The 22301-nt window shown below is 44.2% G+C and overlaps 1 protein-coding gene across 1 annotated transcript in view; it reads left to right on the top strand.

The window, feature by feature from the left end:
- The window catches only part of LOC143958142 (cholesterol 24-hydroxylase-like), a 59340-nt gene extending 42838 nt beyond the window's left edge, over positions 1-16502 (top strand). Inside the window, exons 11-15 of the mRNA XM_077467606.1 lie at positions 1228-1312; positions 4633-4743; positions 8015-8103; positions 11889-11955; positions 15288-16502. Of these exons, the coding sequence (XP_077323732.1) occupies positions 1228-1312; positions 4633-4743; positions 8015-8103; positions 11889-11955; positions 15288-15449 (514 nt within the window). The 3' untranslated portion in view covers positions 15450-16502. The remainder of the gene's footprint in view (positions 1-1227; positions 1313-4632; positions 4744-8014; positions 8104-11888; positions 11956-15287) is intronic.
- The last annotated feature ends 5799 nt before the right edge of the window (positions 16503-22301 follow it).

The following is a 22301-nucleotide window of genomic DNA, read 5'->3' as shown; positions in this document are numbered from 1 at the left end:
GTTTAAGTGCCCAGTAAGCAAGTGGTTAAGGTTAAACCTCTTTTCTTCTCATTTTAATGAGTGGCCACGAGTCTTATTAAACTCCCTTCTGCAAACATTTTTTCTCCCTATTGTGGGGTCACCAGTCCGGTATTTGTATATTGAAATCATTTCCTCATAACTAATGTCCTCCAGACCCTTTATTAGCTTTGTTGCCCTTCTTTGTACTCGCTCCATTTCCAGTACATCCTTCCTGAGGACTGGTGCCCAGAACTGGACAGCATACTCCAGGTGCGGCCAGACCAGAGTCTTGTAGATCGGGAGAATTATCATTTTATCTCTGGAGAGATAAAACGCGCCCGTGTGCATAGGCACATTACAATTAATGGGCTGTTTTTTGCTCAGTAAAAAAAAAAAAAAAAGCTGTGCTGAGCTTTTTCAAGCCGCAGTGTGCAAGAGGCCTGATGCATACTGTTATGCCGTGTACACACGACCGGATTTTTTTCGACGGACTTGGCCCGGCGGACAATCCAACAGACTTTGCAGCTGAGGTCCGCCGGACTTTCAAACGAACGGACTTGGCCACACACGATCACTCCAAAAGTCCGACGGATTCGAATGTAATGACGTAGAACAAGGAAGTTCATAGCCAGTAGCCAATAGCTGCCCTAGCGTCGGTTTTAGTCCGTCGGAACCAGCACACAGACGACAGGATTTTTCGACCGGACTCGAGTCCGTCGGAAAAGATTTGAAGCCAGTTTTATATCTAGGTCCGCCGGACTTTTGGGAAGAAAAAGTCCGCTGGAGCCCACGCACGATCGAATTGTCCGACGGATTCCAGTCCCCCGGACCAAGTCCGTCGAAAAAGTCCGGTCGTGTGTACGCGGCATAAGACAGGTCAATTTGGTTGGTTGCAGGCTGGTCGGTAAGTAGAGTTTGGCATTTTCCTTGGTCTTTTTTTTGATATTGATGTTGCCCTCCAATGCTCCTTACTGCAAAGGCCAGTTATAGGTGGGTGGGGGCAGTGGCTAACGTTTTGTGCAAAGGAGAATAATGCATATATGTTTATTCCTGATTGAATTGGATCAAACTATACACAGTGTATGTATTATTTAACCAATAAAATATTTTCTTACTAAATCCTCGAAAACATTATAAAATTTATGTAGACAAGTGAAAAGTGGAAAACTCACAATACATTGGTTAAATATTATACAGATTAAGCAACAAACTCTGTCTACCTTTCAGGGCTCAGGATGAAGTGGATGAAGTTATTGGTTCCAAAAGAGACCTCGACTACGATGATCTTGGAAAACTAAAATATTTGTCTCAGGTAGCTGCAAAAACTGTCCATTTTTCAGGTTACACTATATTTAAAAGCCCCCTTTGATCACCAAAGCTCATTCACTTATGAATGGACACACGAGCGATTGGTACCGATTACTCACTGTGTCCATTTAAAAAAGGAAAGTGGGAAAATATGTCATTTACCGGCCCCTTCCCGCACTCTGCATCCTGAAAGCATCCCCTGCAGCAGCTGGCGAGAGAGGGGAAGGGGGAAGCCAGCAGCAGGGGAGGGGGACCAAGGGAGCACACTGGGGCCTGGGGACAGCAGGAAACAATTAACCTGGATAAGAGGGGATGCTGGGGCGGCATATAGGGGAACCAATGCCCTCCATTTTCCTCCTCCAGCCACTGAATACTGACGGGAAGGAGAGGAGAAGAAGCTGGCTTTAAGCTGCTGCAGAAGTAAAATGAAGGACATTGGTTCCGCTATATGCTGCCCCCACCACCCCTCCTATCCAGGTATAGAACTAAATATGACAAGGGAGCCGCATGGGCCCCCTGAATGGGGCTGGGTTGCAATTGCGATCCCTACAGTTACGCCTCTGATATGTATATACAGTATCTCACAAAAGTGAGTACACCCCTCACATTTTTGTAAATATTTTATTTATTTTATTATCTTTTCATGTGACAACCTTGAAGAAATTATACTTTGCTACAATGTAAAGTATTGAGTGTACAGCTTGTACAATGCCGTGTACACACGACCGGACTTTCCGGCAGAAAAGGTCAGACGGAGTTCCGACAGTCTTTTCCGACCGAACGGACTTGCCCACACATAATCACACCAAAGTTTGCTCATTTTGAAAGCGATGACGTACAACGGGGCTAGAAAAGGAAGTTCAATAGCCAGTAGCCAGGACCAGCATACAGACGAACAGTTTTCCAGATAGGAAATGATTGAAACATTTGAAACATGTCCTATTTCTTGGTTGGTCAGAATTTTTGAAGAAAAAGGTCAGATGAAGCCCACACTCAATCGAAATATAGGACGGAATGATTCCGTCGGACCTTTACTGCTGGAAAGTCTGGTCGTGTGTACGCGGCATTACAGTGTGTAACTTGCTGTTCCCTCAAAATAACTCAACACACAGCCATTAATATCTAAACCACTCCTAACAAAAATGAGTACACCCCTAAATGAAAATGTCCAAATTGGGCCCAATTAGCCATTTCCTTCTCCGGTGTCATGTGACTCGTTAGTGTTACAAGGTCTCAGGTGTAAATGGGGAGCAGATGTGTTAAATTTGGTGTTATCACTCTCACTCTCTCATACTGGTCACTGGAAGTTCAATATGGCACCTCATGGCAAAGAACTCTCTGAGGATCTGAAAAAAAAAAAAGAATTGTTGCTCTACATACAGATTGAAATTCTATTCAAGTAAATATTCAGCTCAAAAAAAGTCCCTTCTATTGCTCTCAGTCTCCTCCAAATTCCTTTTTTTGCTGATGTGATCTGACTTCCTGGCAGAGGGTGGCAATGTTTATTATCCATAGTCTCACTGTATATAGCTACCCTCTTTCGCTTGAATCGGAGACGGGCTGTAGGATGTGTAGTGTACATAGAGCAGTGCTCATGACCTCAACTAACATGCACTGCTCCATCCAAATACATGTAAGTGAGGGGAATAAGGAGAGGTTCTGGAGCTCACAGAGGACTTTTTCAAGGAGGCAGAGAAACCATTTCATAAAGAAATAGATTACAAGACTAATAAGTAGTGGATGTATTGTGCTGGAAGAGTGCTCCATAGTGCAAACCCTGTGGACGGCCTTCCCAGAAGATTTGAAGCTGTTATAGCTGCTAAGGTTGGGCCAATTCAATACTGAACCCTATGGACTAAGACTGGGACGCCATTAAAGTGTCTAAAGGCAGGTGTCCCAATACTTTTGGTAATATTGTGTAAATTGCATATTTTTCTTCTAGCCAGAGAAAAATAAATAAATAAATAGATCAATATGAGATAAAATAGATCGGACTTGATCTGGGTTACTGTCAGGGTTGAAGGTCAGGGTGAAGGTTGGATCCAAATGTCAGGGGTCAAATGTCACTTTCTTTTTCTAGAACTAAAGAAAAACATTTTTTAATTTAGTGCCAGTGTGTTAATGTATAAATAAATAAAAGAAAAAGCAAAATGCGCACAATTGTTTCTGGGCCCTACTATGGATGCAAACAACAATTAATATACACATATCTGGTATTGCCTCAAACATACCGTATATACTCGATATATAACCCGACTGGAATATAAGCCGAGGCACCTAATTTTACCACAAAAAACTGGGAAAACGTACTGACTTGAGTGTAAGCCTAGGGTGGGAAATGCAGCAGCTACTGGGTAAACAATGTCCATCTGCAGCCTCACTGTGCCCATTTGCAACCTCACTGTGCCCTCCTGTATCATCGGAGCCCATCTGCAGCCTCACTGTGCCCATTTGCAACCTCACTGTGCCCATTTGCAGTCTCACTGTGCCCATCTGCAGCCTCACTGTGCCCACCTGTATCATCAGTGCCCATCTGCAGCCTCACTGTGCCCATTTGCAAACTCACTGTGCCCATTTGCAGCCTCACTGTGCCCACCTGTATATCAGTGCCCATCTTCAGCCTCACTGTGCCCATCTGAAGCCTCACTGTGCTCCTCTGCAGCCTCACAGTGCCCATCTGCAGCCTCACTGTGCCCACCTGTATCATCAGTGCCCATCTGCAGCCTCACTGTGCCCATTTTCAGCCTCACTGTGCCCATTTGCAGCCTCACTGTGCCCATCTGAAGCCTCACTGTGCCCACCTGTATCATCAGTGCCCATCTGCAACCTCACTGTGCCCATTTGCAGCCTCACTGTGCCCACCTGTATCATCAGTGCCCATCTGAAGCCTCACTGTTCCCATCTGCAGCCTCACTGTGCCCACTTGTATCATCAGTGCCCATCTGCAGCCTCACTGTGCCCATCTGCAGCCTCACTGTGCCCACCTGTATCAAAAGTGCCCATCTGCAGCCTCACTGTGCCCATCTGCAGCTGTACCTTTGATAACCAAAACAGCAGGTGTCTCCCGCTGTGTCATGCAGTCTTTTTGGTGGCCGTCTACTGTAACAGCATGAAATATACAATGAATTAAAAAAAAAAATTGTACTATTTTGGTCCAGTTTTCATTTGATAAAAAAAACAAAAAAAACAGGCGGTATTGATTACCATTTACCACCATGTGAAAGAACAATTTGTCCTGAAGAAAAACAAGGTATAATCCACCTGAATTTGCTACGTAGTTGCAATGATATTGCAAACTTCAGATTTAATATGTATCTTCTCTAGGTCTTGAAGGAAAGTTTAAGACTCTACCCTACTGCTCCAGGCACATCACGTGCACTAGAAGAAGAAACTGTTATAGAGGGCGTGAGAATTCCTGCTAAATCGTCCCTGATGGTAAGATCCAAACCCTCACCGCGTCCACTGACCCAAACAATGCTTACAGTGCATGTATACAGTCATCACTACCCTTAAAGAGACCTTGGCACCAATTAGAACAAATGCAGATAAAAGCAACAAACAAATATGTATTTTACATGCATAACTGCAGTGTTTTTCCTTTGTGTTGAAAAAATAAATGTTTTACTCACTTGCATTGTTTGTTTGAACTTGCTAGAAAATGTGCCTAATTGATTTCCTAGCACAGCACCCTTCTTTTGGGCGTGTCAAAGCTTTTTCCTTTTCTGGGAGTGTCTATTATCTGTGCTGGCCCAGCAACTTTGCCCCTCCCCTCCATACATAACCTTTTATGCAGCTGCTGGGGAGGAGAAATGCTTGCAAGGTCCCTTTGCCGGTGCCAGCATCTTCTCCCTGACTATTTCCGGGTGCTGGTCTTTGGGCATCTTGATTGCCTGACATAGGATGATGACCCCCCCCCCATTTCATGCACAAGAGTGCAGTCATCCGAGCACACAGGCAGTGTGCCAGAATGTAAACTGAGCTGTGCATGCGCAGCTCAGTGTACTTTCTATGGAGGATTGCAAAAAGGCAGGTAGGTGTATTCAGGGGCGGACTGACCATTGGGCCATTCGGGCACCGCCCGAGGGCCCCATGCCACTAGGGGGCCCCATCAGGGTTGCCAGCCTCAGTAAAACCAGGGACAGTATGTAAACATTTGTGTTTTTTTTTTTTTTTACATCTGATTCTGAAATGACCCTTACCGACATCCTTTTGGTCTAAAAATCCTGAGATTATAGCTCCTCCACCTCTCCAGTACCTTCTCAGCCAATAGAAACATGTCTGTGTATACTGTGTGTACATGTATGTGTATACTGTGTGAGTGTATACTGTTTGTATGTGTATACTGTGTGATTGTGTACTGTCTACTGTGGGCCCCATAATCTCTGATTGACTGGGGGCCCCATGAGTTGTCAGTCTGCCCCGGTTGTATTTTATTACACAAGAGACAGTGTATGTCCCTTCTGCAATAAAGTGCCTGCCTGCCCGCAATTTATTTATTTTTTTATAATTTTTGGTACCATTTTAAAGCTTAGCTGCTTTTGTTTGAGGGAAAATAGGAATGGTATAGAACAGTGATGGCAAACCTTGGCACCCCAGATGTTCTGAAACTGCATTTCCCATGATGCTTATGCACTCTGCAGTGTAGTGGAGCATCATGGGAAATGTAGTTCCAAAATATCTGGGGTGCCAAGGTTCCCCATCACTGGTATAGAACTTCTCTCGACCTTTTGTTTGCTGCCTGTGTCCTAGGGTTGCCACCTTTTCTTCAAGTCAAACCCGAACACTTTTTTTTTTTTATAGTATAAACTATACATATATTTTGCTACTAAATAACATTTCTAATCATATGAAGTTAATAACAAGAGTCTCCCTTTACATCAGAATCCACAGAGTTCCCTTTTACATCTGAACTCAGAGTTCCCTTTTACTGTAACGGGGGACTCTGTGCAGACTCTGATGTAAGGGAGAACTCTGGGGACTCTAGCATAAGGGATGCTCTGAGAATACTGAGGGTGTACACTGAGAACTCTGATGTACGGAGAAGATTCTGATGTAAGGGGGAAACACTGTGGCCTCTGGTGTAAAGGGGAACTCTGATGTTAGGGGTGCTCTGAGAACCCTGATTTACCTTGGTGTACTTACTCAGAGGCAAGAGGGAGACGGGGAAGACTTCCGTCACAGACAGGGATGGATGGTGATCTCACTCACCCCTTGGCATTCAACACCTCTCATCCAGATGGATCTGAGGCTGCTGGACTTCAAATTTCCGGCCCCCACTTTCCTTTTCTGAGGCACAACGCCAGGGATTGGAGTGTGGGCAGACAAAGAGAGGTGGGGGGAAGAGGTGCAGTTCGAGCCCTCTCTCCTCTGCCCTCTGTATGTGTGTGGGTGGGAGGTTTGTTAGTGTTGGCTTTGGGCAGTGTGAAAAAATGTAACAGACACTCTCAGCTGAGACAACTGCAGTCAGTAACCCTAGCCATAGTCCAGTCTAAATAATGTGTCCGGGTTTCAGACAGTCCAAAACCTGGACACATGATTCCAAACCCGAACTGTCTGGGTGAATCCTGGACAGGTGGAAACCCTACTGTGTCCCCACTGGTAAATTTTACCCTCACTTTCTGGACAGGAAGTGATGAAAAATCTCTCTTAGCCCTTGTACACACGGTCGGAGATTCCGACGGAATGTGTCCTATCGGACCGCTTTGTCGGATATTCCGACTGTGTGTGGTCTGCATCGGACTGTATCCGACGGACCAAGTTTTCCAACTTGCCGGTAAAATTTTTAGACAAAATGCTCCTATCGGACATACTCCGATCATGTGTAGCCTACTCCGACGGACAAAGTGCCACGCATGCTCAGATCAAATTCCTAGACCAAAGCTATTGGCTACTAGCCTGAACGTAGTCCTGTCGTAACGAAATAACGTCATCACATTATGTACAATCGGATTTTCCGACAACTTGGTCCGACCGTGTGTATGCAACATCACTTCCGGAATTAATCCGTCGGAATTACTCCGACGGATTTGGTTGTCGGAATCTCCGACCGTGTGTACGAGGGCTTATGGGAGCACAGACTGGAACCAATTTTCCTTAATGCCCTGTACACACGGTGGGACATTCCGACAACAAAATCCATCAGATTTTTTTTCCGACGGATTTTGTGCCAAACTTGTCTTGCATACACACGGTCGAATAAAGTTGTCGGAAAATCCGATCGTTCTGAACGAGGTGACGTCAAACACGTACCTCGGCACTATAAACGGTTCCAGTAGCCAATAGCTTTCGTCTCTTAGTTTATTCTGAGCATGCGTGGCGCTTTGTCCGTCTGCAAAATTTTAGACCCAGCTCTCAAACTTTGTGCGTCGGAAATTTCCGATGGAAAAAGTCTGATAGAGCCCACACACGATCGGATTTTCCGACAACATAATCCGATCAGACTTTTCCCATGGGAATTTCCGACCGTGTGTACAAGGGCATAAAACTGGGAAGGGTCATAAATGTGTTTTTTGTAAAGGGTGGATAGGAGCCACTGACAAGTATACTGTATAGAATATCCTATATCTCAGCTTAGTGAGTGATGTTCATTGAGTATTGCAATGTTCTAAAATCAATACCCCTCATACAAATATGGGATGTACTGAAACAAGGTTTGACCAATTTGTTTTATGAAATAAACCTGTATCTTCTGTTGTTCTTTAAACAGTTTAACTCCTACATCATGGGAAGGATGGAGCAGTTTTACCCGGATCCCCTTGTTTTCAACCCAGATCGATTTCACCCTGATGCTCCCAAGTAATTGTTTTTTTCTTACCTGTGCTAATTGTTACCTCTGTGATACATTGGAAATAGCCAATTGGTTATGGTCTAAATCAGGAGTCGCCATACTTTTTAAGCAAAGGGTCAGTCGACTGTTCTTCAAACTTCATGGGGTCCAGACTGTGGCCAGTGGGAGTAGAAATGTCCTGGCATTGTAGGGAGTAAACCATGCCTCGGCTTGGTGGTTGATATATTGTCAATAGGAAGAGGAATAGGGCCTCATCATTGGTATCAGTGAAAGGAATAGTGCTCCATCACTGGTACTCGTGGGAGGAATAGTGTCTCATAACTGGTATCAGTGGAAGGAATAGTGCCCCATCATTGGTATTAGTGGGAGAAATAGTGCCCTATAATTGGTATCAGTTGAAGGAATAGTGCCCAACCATTGGTATTAGTGGTAAGAATATTGCCCCATTATTGGTGTCAGTGGAAGGAATAGTGCCCCATCATTGGTATCAGTCGAGGAAACAGTGCCCCATCATTGGTATCAGTGGAAGGAATAGTGCCCCATCATTGGTATCAGTGGGAGGAGGGGTGCCAAATGATTGGTGTTGATGGAAGTAATAGTGTCCCATCATTGTTGCAGGGGAAGGAATAATGCCCTATAATTGGTATCAGTGGAAGGAATAGTGCCCAACCATTGGTATTAGTGATAAGAATAGTACCCCATTATTGGTGTCAGTGGAAGGAATGGTGCCCCGTCATTGGTATCAGTTGAGGAAGCAGTGCCCCATTATTGGTATCAGAGGAAGGAATAGTGCCCCATCATTGATATTAGTGGGATGATTAGTGCCCAGTTATTTGTGGTGGTGGAAGGAATAGTACCCCATCATTGATATCAGTGGAGGGAGCAGTGCCCCATCATTGGTATTAGTGGGAGGAATAGAGCCCCATCATTAGTATCAGTGGGAGGAATAGTGCCCCATCATTAGTATCAGTGGGAGGAATAGCGCCCCATCATTAGTATCAGTGGGAGGAATAGCGCCCCATCATTGGTATCAGTGGAAATAGAAGAGCCCCATCATTGGTATCAGTGGGAGGAATAGAGCCCCATCATTATTATCAGTGGGAGGAATAGTGCCCCATCATTGGTGTCAGTGGAAGGAATAGAGCCCCATCATTATTATCAGTGGGAGGAATAGTGCCCTATAATTGGTATCAGTGGAAGGAATAGTGCCCCATCATTGGTATTCGTGGGAGGAGGGGTGCCCAATTATTGGTGTTGGTGGAAGGAATAGTGTGCTCCGTCATTGGTATTAGTGGGAGGAATAGTGCCCCATCATTGGTATCAGTGGAAGTAGAAGTGCCCTATCATTGGTGTCAGTGGAAGGAACAGTGCGCCAAATGTAGAAACAGCACCATTTATTGTGGTGGAGGGGTTTCCACATTCGGCACACGTTTTTGGATTTTCTTCACTTTTCTTCACCGTGGAAGAATATACTTTTCTTTGGGACTTTTCTATGAACTTTAAGTATAAATAATATTTTTTATATTTAATTATTTGTTTATCTATTTAATTGTGGTTTGATTCCATTTTTCATGTGACACACATGTAGCTTTTTGATTGTGTTATTGGCAAATATTCATTTTCACTATATTCACTGTATATTATTTTTTAAGTCCTTGTGGCTAGGTTTTGGTAAATTAATTTTTTTCACATGGTTTTAATATTATCATGCATATGAATTGTCTACTTTTTTTTTTTTTTTGCACATAATGTACATTGACTATTTGAGAGTAATTAATGCACTTTATTTATTCCTGAGGAATCATATATTGTCACCTTAACATTCAGTTATTGAATATTGGTCAATCTTTAGCACAGCTCACTTTTTGGTGTCTTTTCTTCTTAATGTTGTATAACATTTGGGAGTTGCAGCTTGTTTTTTCTTTTTTAGGATAGCGGAGTCTTTTTCTCTTTTTTCTCTAACTATGAAATGCATTATATGATATTTTAACCACTTAAGGACCGCCTCCTGCACATATATGTCGGCAGAATGGCACGGGTGGGCACAAGCCTAGCCGTAGGTTGGGAGCGTGCTCCTGTCCCGGTCCTTAGCTCCGTGACCGTGGGACCAGGGGAACCGATCGCCGCTGGTGTCCCGCGATCGGGTCACAGAGCTGAAGAACGAGGAGAGGTCTGTGTAAACAAACCTCTCCCTGTGCTTCCTAGTGTGGCTGTCACTGATCGTCTGTTCCCTTTTATAGGGAAGGACGATCGGTAACGTCACATGCCAGGCCACGCCCCCCTACAATAAAAAACACATAACGTCATACATAACTCCTACACTGCCCCCTAGTGGTTAACTCCCTCACTGCCAGTGTCATTTACACAGGAATCTGTGTATTTAAATAGCACTGATTGCTGTATAAATGACAATTGTTCCAAAAATTTGTCAAAAATGTCCGATGTGTCCGCCATAATGTCGCAGTCACAATACAAATCGCTGATCGCCGCCATTACTAGTAAAAAAAAAAATATATGAATAAAAATGCTATAAAACTATCCCCTATTTTGTAAACGCAATAACTTTTGCGCAAACCAATCAATAATTGCTAATTGCGATTTTTTTTACCAAAAATATGTAGAAGAATACATATCGGCCTAAACTGAGGAAAAAAAATGTTTTATATATTTTTGGGGGATATTTATTATAGCAAAAAGTAAAAAATAGTGCATTTTTTTCAAAATTGTCGCTCTATTTTTGTTTATAGCGCAAAAAATAAAAACCGCAGAGGTGATTAAATACCACCAAAAGAAAGCTCTATTTGTGGGAAAAAAAGGACGCCAATTTTGTTTGGGAGCCATGTCGCATGACTGCGCAATTGTCAGTTAAAACAACGCAGTGCCAGATTGCAAAAAGGGGCCTGGTCCTTTGGCTGCAAATTGGTCCGGGGCTTAAGTGGTTAAAGTAACTACAACAATAAAAATTTTTTAGATTAGATGTTAGATTTTACTCTGGACACAATATTTTTTTTAATTGACTTCTCCGTACGCACCGATACCGGGCACCTTCGCAGCACCAATATCTTAGGACAGTGATGGTGAACCTTGGCACCCCTGATGTTTTGGAACTACATTTCCCATGATGCTCCACTACACTGCAGAGTGCATGAGCATCATGGGAAATGTAGTTCCAAGACATCTGGGGTGCCAAGGTTCACCATCATTGTCTTAGGACATTCTTTTGTACAACTAAGAAAGATTCACCTGCTACATTTTCCTAACATCTGCCAAGTGCTCCCAGGCCAGGGCTAAAGATACTGTATGTTTAGGGCAGGGATATGCAATTAGTGGACCTCCAGCTGTTGCAAAACTACAAGTCCCATCATGCCTCTGCCTCTGGGTGTCATGCTTGTGGCTGCCAGAGTCATGCTATGCCTCGTGGGACTTGTAGTTCTGCAACAGCTGGAGGTCCGCTAACTGCATATCCCTGGTTTAGGGCAAACAAGCATTTAGTAAAGCATAATCTCTGCATTGCATCATATTGAAAAGTGCAAAAAATACAGTCATGGCACCCAGCTCATTAAAAATGCTCCCTGAAGCAGACACAATTCAGCCTACATGGGAATTTTGAAAATGTGTTAATTGGTTTCACTATTGTCAAAGCATAGGCATTAATTCAACTCTCATACAAACAAATGCCTATGCACATTTGGTCTTAAAGTTGTACACTTTGATTCTGACAAAATTGCCTGTAGTCATTTCATTTTTCAGCTGAAATGTTTGGCACATGAGTAATTTTCCTTTCTCCAAACAGGCCATATTTTACGTATTTCCCATTTTCGCTTGGGCCACGTTCTTGTATTGGACAAGTCTTTGCACAGGTATGATATTTTAGTTTATCACATAACAATGTGGGGAAAAAAAATCCTGGAGTATATGCCTAGAGGCTGCCTAGAGACATACAGTATACACAACTGGAGGACAAAGTGACAAGTCCTTTTTATATCTTATTATGCCCCGGTCACTAATACTTACCTTCCCCTCACTCTCCCCTTGGCTTGTTGGACCCATGGGTCTAATCCTTATTGGAACTTCATGCCGGAGCTTACACGGGGTCTTATCCCCTCCCACAGATGCACAGCTCTGCTAATTTGCTGAACAGGCTTGAGCAGGGCTGCTGATAAGAGGGTAGTAGTAGCTGTCCTTCTGTACTGGGCCCAGGCCCTAGGCCACATAAGTTCAACAGGGGGGGCCCAGAGCAGCAGAAATTATTACAATTACTGGTACCAATACCCCTATGTCCCTCCCTGTGTTTTCAGTGTTTCAGTGTGTGAATGAACAGGGAGCCTCTGTACAGAACACTTCTTGCATGCATTGCACACGAAAGCAGCGCAGCCCCATAGAACTTAGTGGGTGAGCTTGACAGGTGGTCAAACTCTGTACCTAACGTTAAAAATTGTGCAGCTCCATCCAGCTGTATTTTAAAAATTTGGGTGGGCAGCCGCCTGTTTTTGCCACCTCCCCAACCGCCAATCTGCAAGAGATCTGATGCCGCGTACACGCGGTCGGACTTTCCAATGGGAAATGTTCGATGTGAGCTTGTTGTTGGAAAGTCCGACCGTGTGTGTGCTCCATCGAACATTTGCTGTCGGACTTTCCTCCAACAAATGTTTGCTAGCAGGTTCTCAAATTTTCGGAAAGTCCGATCGTGTGTACACAAGTCCGTCACACAAAAGTTCATGCATACTCAGAATCAAGCAGACGGATCCGCACTGGCTATTGAACTTCCTTTTTCTTGGCTTTTGTACGTCTCGTACGTCACCGCGTTCCCATGTTCTTTTGGCCAACATTTGTGTGACCGTGTGTATGCAAGACAAGTGTGAGCCAACAACCTTCGGAAAAAAAATCCACGGTTTTGTTGATGGAAAGTCCGATCCTGAGTATGGGGCATAACTCTCTAGTCTCTACCAAACACTGAGTATCTGGTTTGTGAGCTGAAACTAAGTCACTCTGCTCAAAATCTGTTTCACTAGAGCAGCCTTTCTCAACCTTTTCAACACAGAGGAACCCTTGAAATAGTTCTCCGGTCTCAGGTTAGCCCTGCTAAAAATTAAAAGTCTACAACTCATGATACATTAGTGTGATGGTCGGTGGGAAGAATGGTCCTTACACTTGTGGTCATTGGGAAGAATTACCTCCTTACAGATAACTAAAACGATCAATGGTGTGAGTGGGAACTTATCCGAGAGGCAGAAATTGCCCAATGCTGAAGGAACCCCTACAACCTCTGGAGGAACCCTGGTTGAGAATCACTGAATGAATGAATGAAGAATTTGTATAGCGTGCAACGCAAACTGAATGGCCTCAAGGCGCTGTGATGAGCTTTGTTGTCCAGCTTCTAGAAGAGGAAGGTTTGGAGTTTTTTCCTGAAGACCTGGTGGTTTTCTTCCAAGCGGGTGTTGGTTGGTAGAGCGTCCATAGCCGTGGTCCTTGGACAGCGAATCTTTGAACCCCCTTTGATTTGTACTGGGATTTGGGAACGAGGAAGAGGTTTTGGTTAGATGATCGAAGACTGCGGTTGGGTGTGTAGTGTTTTATTTTCTCGAGTAGGTATTGAGGAGCGTCTCCATGCATGCATTTGTGGGTGAGGCAGAGGGTCTTGAATGTGATCTGATTCTTTATGGTTAGCCAATGTAAGCTCCTCAGGGAAGGAGAGATGGATTCCCAGGGTTATTTTCCAGTTATCAGCTTTGCCGCCGTGTTTTGGATCAGTTGTAAGCGCGCAAGTTGATATTGGGGTAATCCTATGTAAAGGGAGTTTGCGTAGTCAAGTTGTGAATCACTGCACTAGAGAGTATAAATGAGTAGATGATTATGTGCTACTGAATAATGAAGGCTGTTTTTAGAAAAAAAGGAGACTTAAAGAGGAGGGCCGGTTTAAAAAAAAAAAATTTTTAAAAGTCAGCAGCTGCAAACACTGTAGCTGCTGACTTTTAATAAGCACACTTACCTGTCCAGGGCGCCCGCGATGTCGGCCGCCCGAGGCTGACCCGTCCCTCGGCTCTCGGGTCTCGGCGCCGCCATTTTGGCTAAGGGAAACACTTCACTGCCACCTTTCCTACTGCGCATGCGCAAGTTGCGCAGCGCTTTGTGAATGGGGCGAGCTGTGTTCTGGGACACACAGTTCCCAGAACACGGCGTGACCCATTACCCAGAAGACGCCGCACGGAGGAGAGAAGACAGAAGATCTCCGCGGAGGAGGAAGAGGCAGATTAGGATGATGTGCCTAGCAACAGGCATTTATGGTAAGTTAAAAAAAAAAAAAAAATTCATTTTTTCTTTTTCAGATTTTTTTCTAATTTTAATGTATTTTTTTTTTTTTCAGGGTGGCCCTCCACTTTAACACCCCTTTCACACCAGGGTGTTTTGCAGGCACTATAGCGTTAGAAATAGCGCCTGCAATCTGCCCTAAAGAAGCTGCACCATTGTGTGTAGTGTGAAAGCCCCGAGGGCTTTCACACTACAGCGGTGCACTGGCAGGACGTCAGAAAAAAGTCCTCCCTGCAACTTCTTTTGAGCGGTGAAGGAGCGGTGTGTTTACCGCTCCTCCACCGCTGCTCCCCATTGAAATCAATGGGGCAGCGCTGTAATACCACCGGCAAAACGCCGCTATTTCAGCATATTGCCAGCGGTTTTAACCCTTTCGGGCTGCTAGCGGGGGGTAAAAGCGCCCCGCTAGCGGCCAAAATGCGCCGCAAATCCAGCGTTTTACCGCCGACGCAATGGGCGGTGTGGTGTGAAAGGGGTCTAAGGGAGTTAACAGGAATAGGCAAAGTGTTAGGTTTTCTTGGTAACACCCCCTCCACCCAACACACTGATACCCACCTTCTCCATGTACTTCCATCTCTCTGTTGAAGCCTTCAGAACATACATCTGACAGTTTCTTACAAATTTTGCGGACTCCATTGTGACATCCCTGTATTTAGGTTGCTAGGCCTGCACACCTGCTGACAATGCACTAGTGGTAGAGGGGCGCTGGACAGGGATTCCAACAGGTCACCAAAATGCAGACAAAATCATTGCTTGAGCCCAATTGGCCTGTATTCAGGATCTCACCACAAAGCCAGGGGGACCTCCCAGGAGAGGACATTCACTCAAATTGAGAAATCCAATGGTAATACTTTAAACTGATTATCTGTATTTCTTTATACAGATGGAAGCGAAGGTGGTAATGGCCAAGCTCCTGCAGAGATTCGAGTTTGAGTTGGTGGAAGGGCAGAGCTTCAAGATTTATGATACTGGCTCTCTACGGCCCATGGGAGGGGCAATATGTAGACTGCGGCCCCGAACAATCTCTGGAACCATGAAGAAATAGACTTTTATGTACATTTTTGTATGTAAAGACTATACCAACTAACTATCTAATGTAACAAGACTATTGAATAAAGTCCATGTACTAATACGTTCATAAAAACTATTAGATAAATATTGGTATTTTAAAATAAAGATGCATATCTTTCCTCCATCCAATCACCTATTGCTTTTTTCCCCTCTGTAGGACTCTGGCATTGTGGGATCTGGAGGGCGCCCCTCCGTGGTTTGGGGAACCGAGCCCACCCAGAGGATTACTGGGGGGGTGGGAGTCTCCTGGCTCGGGGGGGGGCGTGCTATAGGACCTACATCATGAAACTGCCAGAAGCCTACAGAGTATAGTATACTGCGCAAGGTGGAAAATACACAGTATAGTCTGTTATATAAATCACAATTGATGACGTAGATAAGGCAAAGTTGTTACCAGAACCTTAGATAAAAAAAAATATATATATATATATATATATATATATATATATATATATTTAACTTAAAAGAACAAAAGATATACTGTTCATACCTACCCCGTTTCCCCCGAAAATAAGACCTAGCGTGATTGTCGGTGATGGCTGCAATATAATCCCTACCTCCCAAATAAGCCCTACCCTGTTTCCCTGAAAATAAGTCCTACCCTGAAAATAAGACCTACAAGGACTTTAACTAGGGCTTATTTGAGGGGGTAGGACTTATATTGCAGCCACCACCGACAATCACCCTAGGTCTTATTTTTGGGGAAACAGGGTATGTAACGTGTTTGAAAAATTGTGCAAATTGTAAGCTGTTAAAAAATTATGCCAATGTCTTATCCTGTACTATGAAAAAAAAAAAAAAACTTCAATAAAAACCATTGAAAATAAAATAAAGATGCATAGACAGGTACCTCTTCAAGGACCACAGTGATCCATCTGTGTGAAAATTAGCATATGCCGAGATCTGTATGTATTATTATTATTATTATTATTTTCTTCCCTTCCTTCCCTTTGTACTTTCAGGCATTGTGCCTTGACACTGTTTTTTTCTTATTTCTTCATTTTTAATAAAAATCTATTGAAGAAAATTTTTTTTAATTATGTAATATGTAATAATAATAATGAATACAAAGTTGCATTGATGTTCGTTTTTTATATCCATCTTCAAGTTCAACTTTATTATAGTAATATAATTGGGGTTTAGCGGCAGCCCAAATCTCTAAAGGGTCCTGCACTAGAACTATTCTTGGGTCCTGCATTCAACAACATCACAAGTACAAACACTTTTTCACTATGTATAGATAAATACAGATGAAAAATAGCCGTTGTTATACTCAAACCACTCTTATGGTTCATGTACTGCAGCTGGTATCAGTAATCTCCAGCACTAATGCCTCTGACACAAGAGGGTATCTTTATAAAACATTTGTTGCATGAATGTAAAAAGCATTCTTAAAGTCTTTGTGACCCCCAACACTTCATTTTCCTGATATGTGCCTGCTGTACCATATAATTGTATGAGAAAGTCTCCTGTTCTCTTGGTATTGTTTCCTTTATGTGAAATCCCTGGTGTTTCTGACAGTCCCTCTGCTTTCCTATTAAAAACTGACCACACTAAGCAGGAGAGCAGAGCATGCTCAGTTCTCTAGCTGTGCTGGGAACTCAGTATGCTCTCCTCCAATGATCAGACTTGTTTTGACACCCTCCCACTGCACAGCCATTCACTGGGAAGTTCAGAGTCCTGCTGTTTCTCCTCCCCCAGGGCTGTCTTTAACCACTTGCCGACCGCGCCGTAGCTGAAAGACGGCTACAGCGCAGTAATTTTTTTCTGGAAGGGCGTCCATGGACGTCCTCTCAGAATCATGCTCTTGCTTTCGGACCTTCCCCTGGGGAAGGTCCGGAAGACCCCGCGTATCACGGATTGCTGTAAACAGCCACTGGTTGCGACCGTTTACCACGTGATCGCTCGGTCATTTGACGCTCCGTCATGATGCCAGTTCCTCCCTCCCCTCTGTGTACCGATCAGTACAGTGCGAGGGGAGAGGGGGAGAGATTGCAGCAGCGCTGTGGGCTGGATGTGTAGTGCCCACAGTGTTGCTCTGTGACAGTACTCTGCCCATACTGTGCAAAACTCTGCCAATACTCTGCAACACTCTGCCAATACTCTGTCAACACTCTGCAACACTCTGCCAACACTCTGCCAACACTCTGCCAACACTCTGCCAACACTCTGCCAACACTCTGCCAACACTCTGCCAACACTCTGCCAACACTCTGCCAATACTCTGCCAATACTCTGCCAATACTCTGCAACACTCTTGCAATACTCTTGCAATACTCTTGCAATACTCTGACAATACTCTGCCAATACTCTGCCAATACTCTTGCAATACTCTGACAATACTCGTCAATACTCTGACAATACTCGTCAATACTCTGACAATACTCGTCAATACTCTGACAATACTCTGCAATCTATTTTAACAGAAACAAATCTTTTTTTTTTTTTTTTTTTAAACAAATTTTCAGTTTTTTAATTTATAGTGCAAAAAATAAAAAACCAGCGTTGATTAAATACCACCAAAAGAAAGCTCTATTTGTGTGAAAAAAGAACAAACATTTCATACGGGTACAGTGTTGCATGACTGAGTAATTGTCAATCAAAGTGAGAGCACCGAAAGCTGAAAATTGGTCTGGTTAGGAAGGGGGTTTAAGTGCCCAGTTGTCAAGTGGTTAATATTGATTGGACTCTGGGCAAACATTTTCTTGGGCCCTCCCGAATCCACTTATCAACTATTTGTGGGCAGTACCGACTCAAGGGGAAGCTGCCTTGTGCCCCACAACAATGACTGGGCCCGGGACAGCTGCCCCTTTTGCCCTGTTTTAAAGATGCCCCTGCCTCCCCCCCAACTATTATGCAGCGGAGAACAGAGAGAATGTGATCACTTATAAAAATGGAAAAAAAAAAAAAGGTATTGATAATGTCTTTTTTATATTTACACAAAAGTCTTTTGCATTCATTTCTATTTTAAACTGAATGGGTTGTTTTACAAGGTGATCGTTTACAATCACTTCAAGAGTTTACAGAAATGTCTTGTACTTTTGAGAGATTAATTTCTGTATCGTCAGCTCCATCTACTGGCCAAATTGGTATAGTTTTCTGAAATACTTCAATGAAAAAAACTATACTTCATTTAGGCTCCATCATACTGTAGTACAAATGAATCTGACGATATAGGCATTAAAGGAGGAGTCACTGACGGTGTAAACAGGGACACAATAAGGTGAATATGAGATATATATCCTCCCCCGAACACCAACACACCAGGCCTCTTACCAAAGAGAATGGACCACTGAATTACAGGTGGTCAGACAGGAATACAGCGTTGTGATATCAGAGTGCCACCCTACCTGGCATTTCAACTAACAGGAACGTCATCAGGGGCGTCGATGTTCCCATTGGACGAAATGCAGCGTAGGGTGGAGCTCTGACATTGCAAAACGCTGTACGCGTTGAACGTGGCCATCTTTGTGTTTGGAAACAATTGATACTTATGACAGACTGTAGCTTCTGACATGCCTGCCTTTATTTTATGAAATACTACAAGATCCAGCCATCTACTATCCAAGTGAAGTGGTGCCGTGGTTATGGATGTATTATGTCTGTCTGACCATCTGTAATTCAGTGGTCCATTCTCTTTGGTAAGAGGCCTAGTGTTTTGGTGTTCGTGGAGGATATATATCTCATATTCACCTTATTGTGTCCCTGTTTACACTGTGTGTGGTTCCACTTTTTTTCCCTGAACAAGGACTTTGTTTTAACACAATGGACTCTTACTTTTTCAATATCATGCTTTTAGCGCTACATATATATCCATCCTTTTGTTATTTATTGTTACCATACAATTTATGTCAGCTGCTTTATTAGTATTAGCGCAGTAATTAACTTTAACCACTTGCTTACTGGGCACTTAAACCCCCCTCCTGCCCAGACCAATTTTCAGCTTTCAGCGCTGATGCACTTTGAATGACAATTGCGCGGTCATACAACACCGTACCCAAATGAAATTTTTATCATTTTTTTCCCACAAATAGAGCTTTCTTTTGGTGGTATTTAATTACAGCTGGGAGTTTTATTTTTTTCTAAACAAACAAAAAAAGATACAAAATAAAAAAAAAAAAAATCATGTTTAATAGTTTGTTATAAAATTTTGCAAACAGGTAATTTTTCTCCTTCATTGAAATGCGCTGATGAGGCGGCACTGGTGGGCACTGATAGGCGGCACTGGTGGGCACTGATAGGCACAGTTAAGGCGACACTAAAAGGCACAGATAAGGTGGCACCGATAAGACATTACTGATGGGCACAGATAAGGCAGCACTGATGGGCAAAGATGGGCACTGATGGGTGGCACGGATGGGTACCACTGATAGATGGGACTGATGGGCACTGATAGGTGGCTCTGATAGGCACTGATAGGCACAGTTAAGGCGACACTAAAAGGCACAGATAAGGTGGCACCGATAAGACAGTACTGATGGGCACAGATAAGGCAGCACTGATGGGCAAAGATGGGCACTGATGGGTGGCACAGATGGGTGGCACGGATGGGTACCACTGATAGATGGGACTGATAGGTGGCTCTGATAGGTGGCTCTGATAGGTGGCACTGCTGGGCACTGATGGGCACTGGTAGATGACACTGATGGGCACGGATATGTAGCACTGAGGTGCAGCAATGTTTTTGAGGCAGATTGTGGGCACTGATGTATGGCACTGTGGGTACTGATGTATGGCACTGTGGGCACTGATGTATGGCACTGTTGGGTGGCACTATGGGCACTGATGGGTGGCACTGCTGTGTGGCACTTTTTTAATCATCTGGGGGTTACTGGCAGGAGGCAGGTGGGCACTGATACGCTGGCCGTGATTGGGACTGACAGCGCGAGGAGGAAAAATAGCCGATTACCGGCTCCGTTGTATCACATGATCAGCTGTCATTGGCTGACAGCTGATCACGTGGTAAGGGGTCGGGATCGACCCCTTGCTCGGATCCGTGATCAGGCGAGTCTCATAGACTCGCCGATCACAGAGCGCACCGCGTGCGCCCCTCAGGGGGCGCGCAGGCCGCTCGTGCAGGGGACGACGTCAATAGCCATCATTCGGCTATAGCGCGGATCTCAAGAGGTTCAATTATTATTAAAGGAGGAGTACAGGCAAAATGGAAAATTCCTATCAAAATACTTACCGTAATTTTCCTTTCCTGATGGACTCCATGGCAGCAACGTGGCCCGCCTCCACTACCCTATAGGACACTACTCCCATAAATCTTTGCTCCCCGCCCCTGGCCGTGTTCGGTAACTAGCCTACTCCAGCCATTTGGGAGGGAACTCCTGCTGCCATGGAGTCCATCAGGAAAGGAAAATTACGGTAAGTATTTTGATAGGAATTTTCCATTTTCCTGACAGACTCCATGGCAGCAACGTGTGGGAAATAACTCGCCAAACACACCTGGGTGGGCAAAATGCTGAACAAAAGATTTATTTAACACTGTCAGCCGACAAGACTTTCAAACCAAAATCAACAGAGGATAAAGATGCTGGCTCAACACAATAGTGAGACATGAAGGTATGAATTGAAGACCAGGAGGCCGCTCTGCAGATTACATCAGGCGCAACATGACGTGAAGCCGCCCATGAGGTTGAGAGACTTCTGGTAGAGTGAGCTGTAACCGCCTCAGGAGGAGCCAAGCCCTTCTCTCTATAAGCCCATTGGATTGCCTGGACCACCCAAGCAGCGATGGATCTAACGGAGGCCTTAGCGCCTCTATTTTTCCCGTTAAATAACACGAAGAGGAAGTCAGATTGACGAAAAGAAGCTGTACCATCCAGATATTGTTTTAGAGTAACTCCCAAATCGAGTGGATGTGGATCCGGACTTCCAGCAGAATTGAAAGTAGGAAGAGTGATTTCCTGGTTTTCATGGAAAACAGAGGTAACCTTGGGATTTGTCCCCAACATTGGAATTAGGACTACCCTATCTGGAAAGAAGGTGAGAAAAGGTTCCTTTGCGCCTAGAGACTGAATTTCGGAGATTCTCTTCGCCGAAGTTATGGCTACCAGAAAAGAAGTTTTAAGGGTTAATTCCCTGATTGAGAGCGTTTTGTCAAGTTGAGAGAAGAAATCTAGAACCAATGGAAGGTCCCATTTGGGGAATCTAGGCTTCCTTTGTGGCCTAAGCCTGACTCCTCCTTTGAAAAATTGTTGGACCAAGGGATGATTGGCCCATGCGACTCCATAAAAAGCTGAAATTGCTGATACCTGAACCTGGAGAGAACTAACCGAAAGGGAGATATCCAATCCTGATTGTAAAAAGTTTAAAACGTCCCGGACTGCCAGGGTATTACAGGAACTGGACCTTGAAGACAAGTGATTTGTAAACTTCGCCCAAATTATCTCATATACCCGGTTGGTACTACTTCTTCGTGCACTAAGAAGAGTGGGAATGACTTCTTCAGGACAGCCTAAAGCCTTCAACCGTCCCCTTTCAAAAACCAAGCCTTTAGGCGCAGGTGATCCGGGCAAGGATGTAATCTCGACCCTTGAGACAGAAGGTCTGGTCTAGATGGTAAAGGAATTGGATCCCTGACACTGAGGAGCATCAGAAGCAGAAACCAGGGTCTGTTGGGCCAATAAGGGATTATGGCTATCAGAGCTTGAAAGGATGCCCTTAACTCCAGGATGTTTGACACCGTCCGTCTGGAGGGGATAATTCAGGTGCCCTGAGCCACTTCCGCCAGACAGTGGGCGCCCCAGCCTCTGTTGCTGGCATCCGTTGTTATGGTGACCCATGAGATGGGGAGAATGGAATGGCAGTTGCAGAGACA

The sequence above is a fragment of the Lithobates pipiens genome, unplaced genomic scaffold (genome assembly GCF_037356315.1).
Source record: "Lithobates pipiens isolate NorthernLeopardFrog02 unplaced genomic scaffold, aLitPip1_a1.2 Scaffold_57, whole genome shotgun sequence".
NCBI lineage: Eukaryota > Metazoa > Chordata > Amphibia > Anura > Ranidae > Lithobates > Lithobates pipiens.
This window is presented reverse-complemented; position numbering and strand designations above follow the sequence as displayed.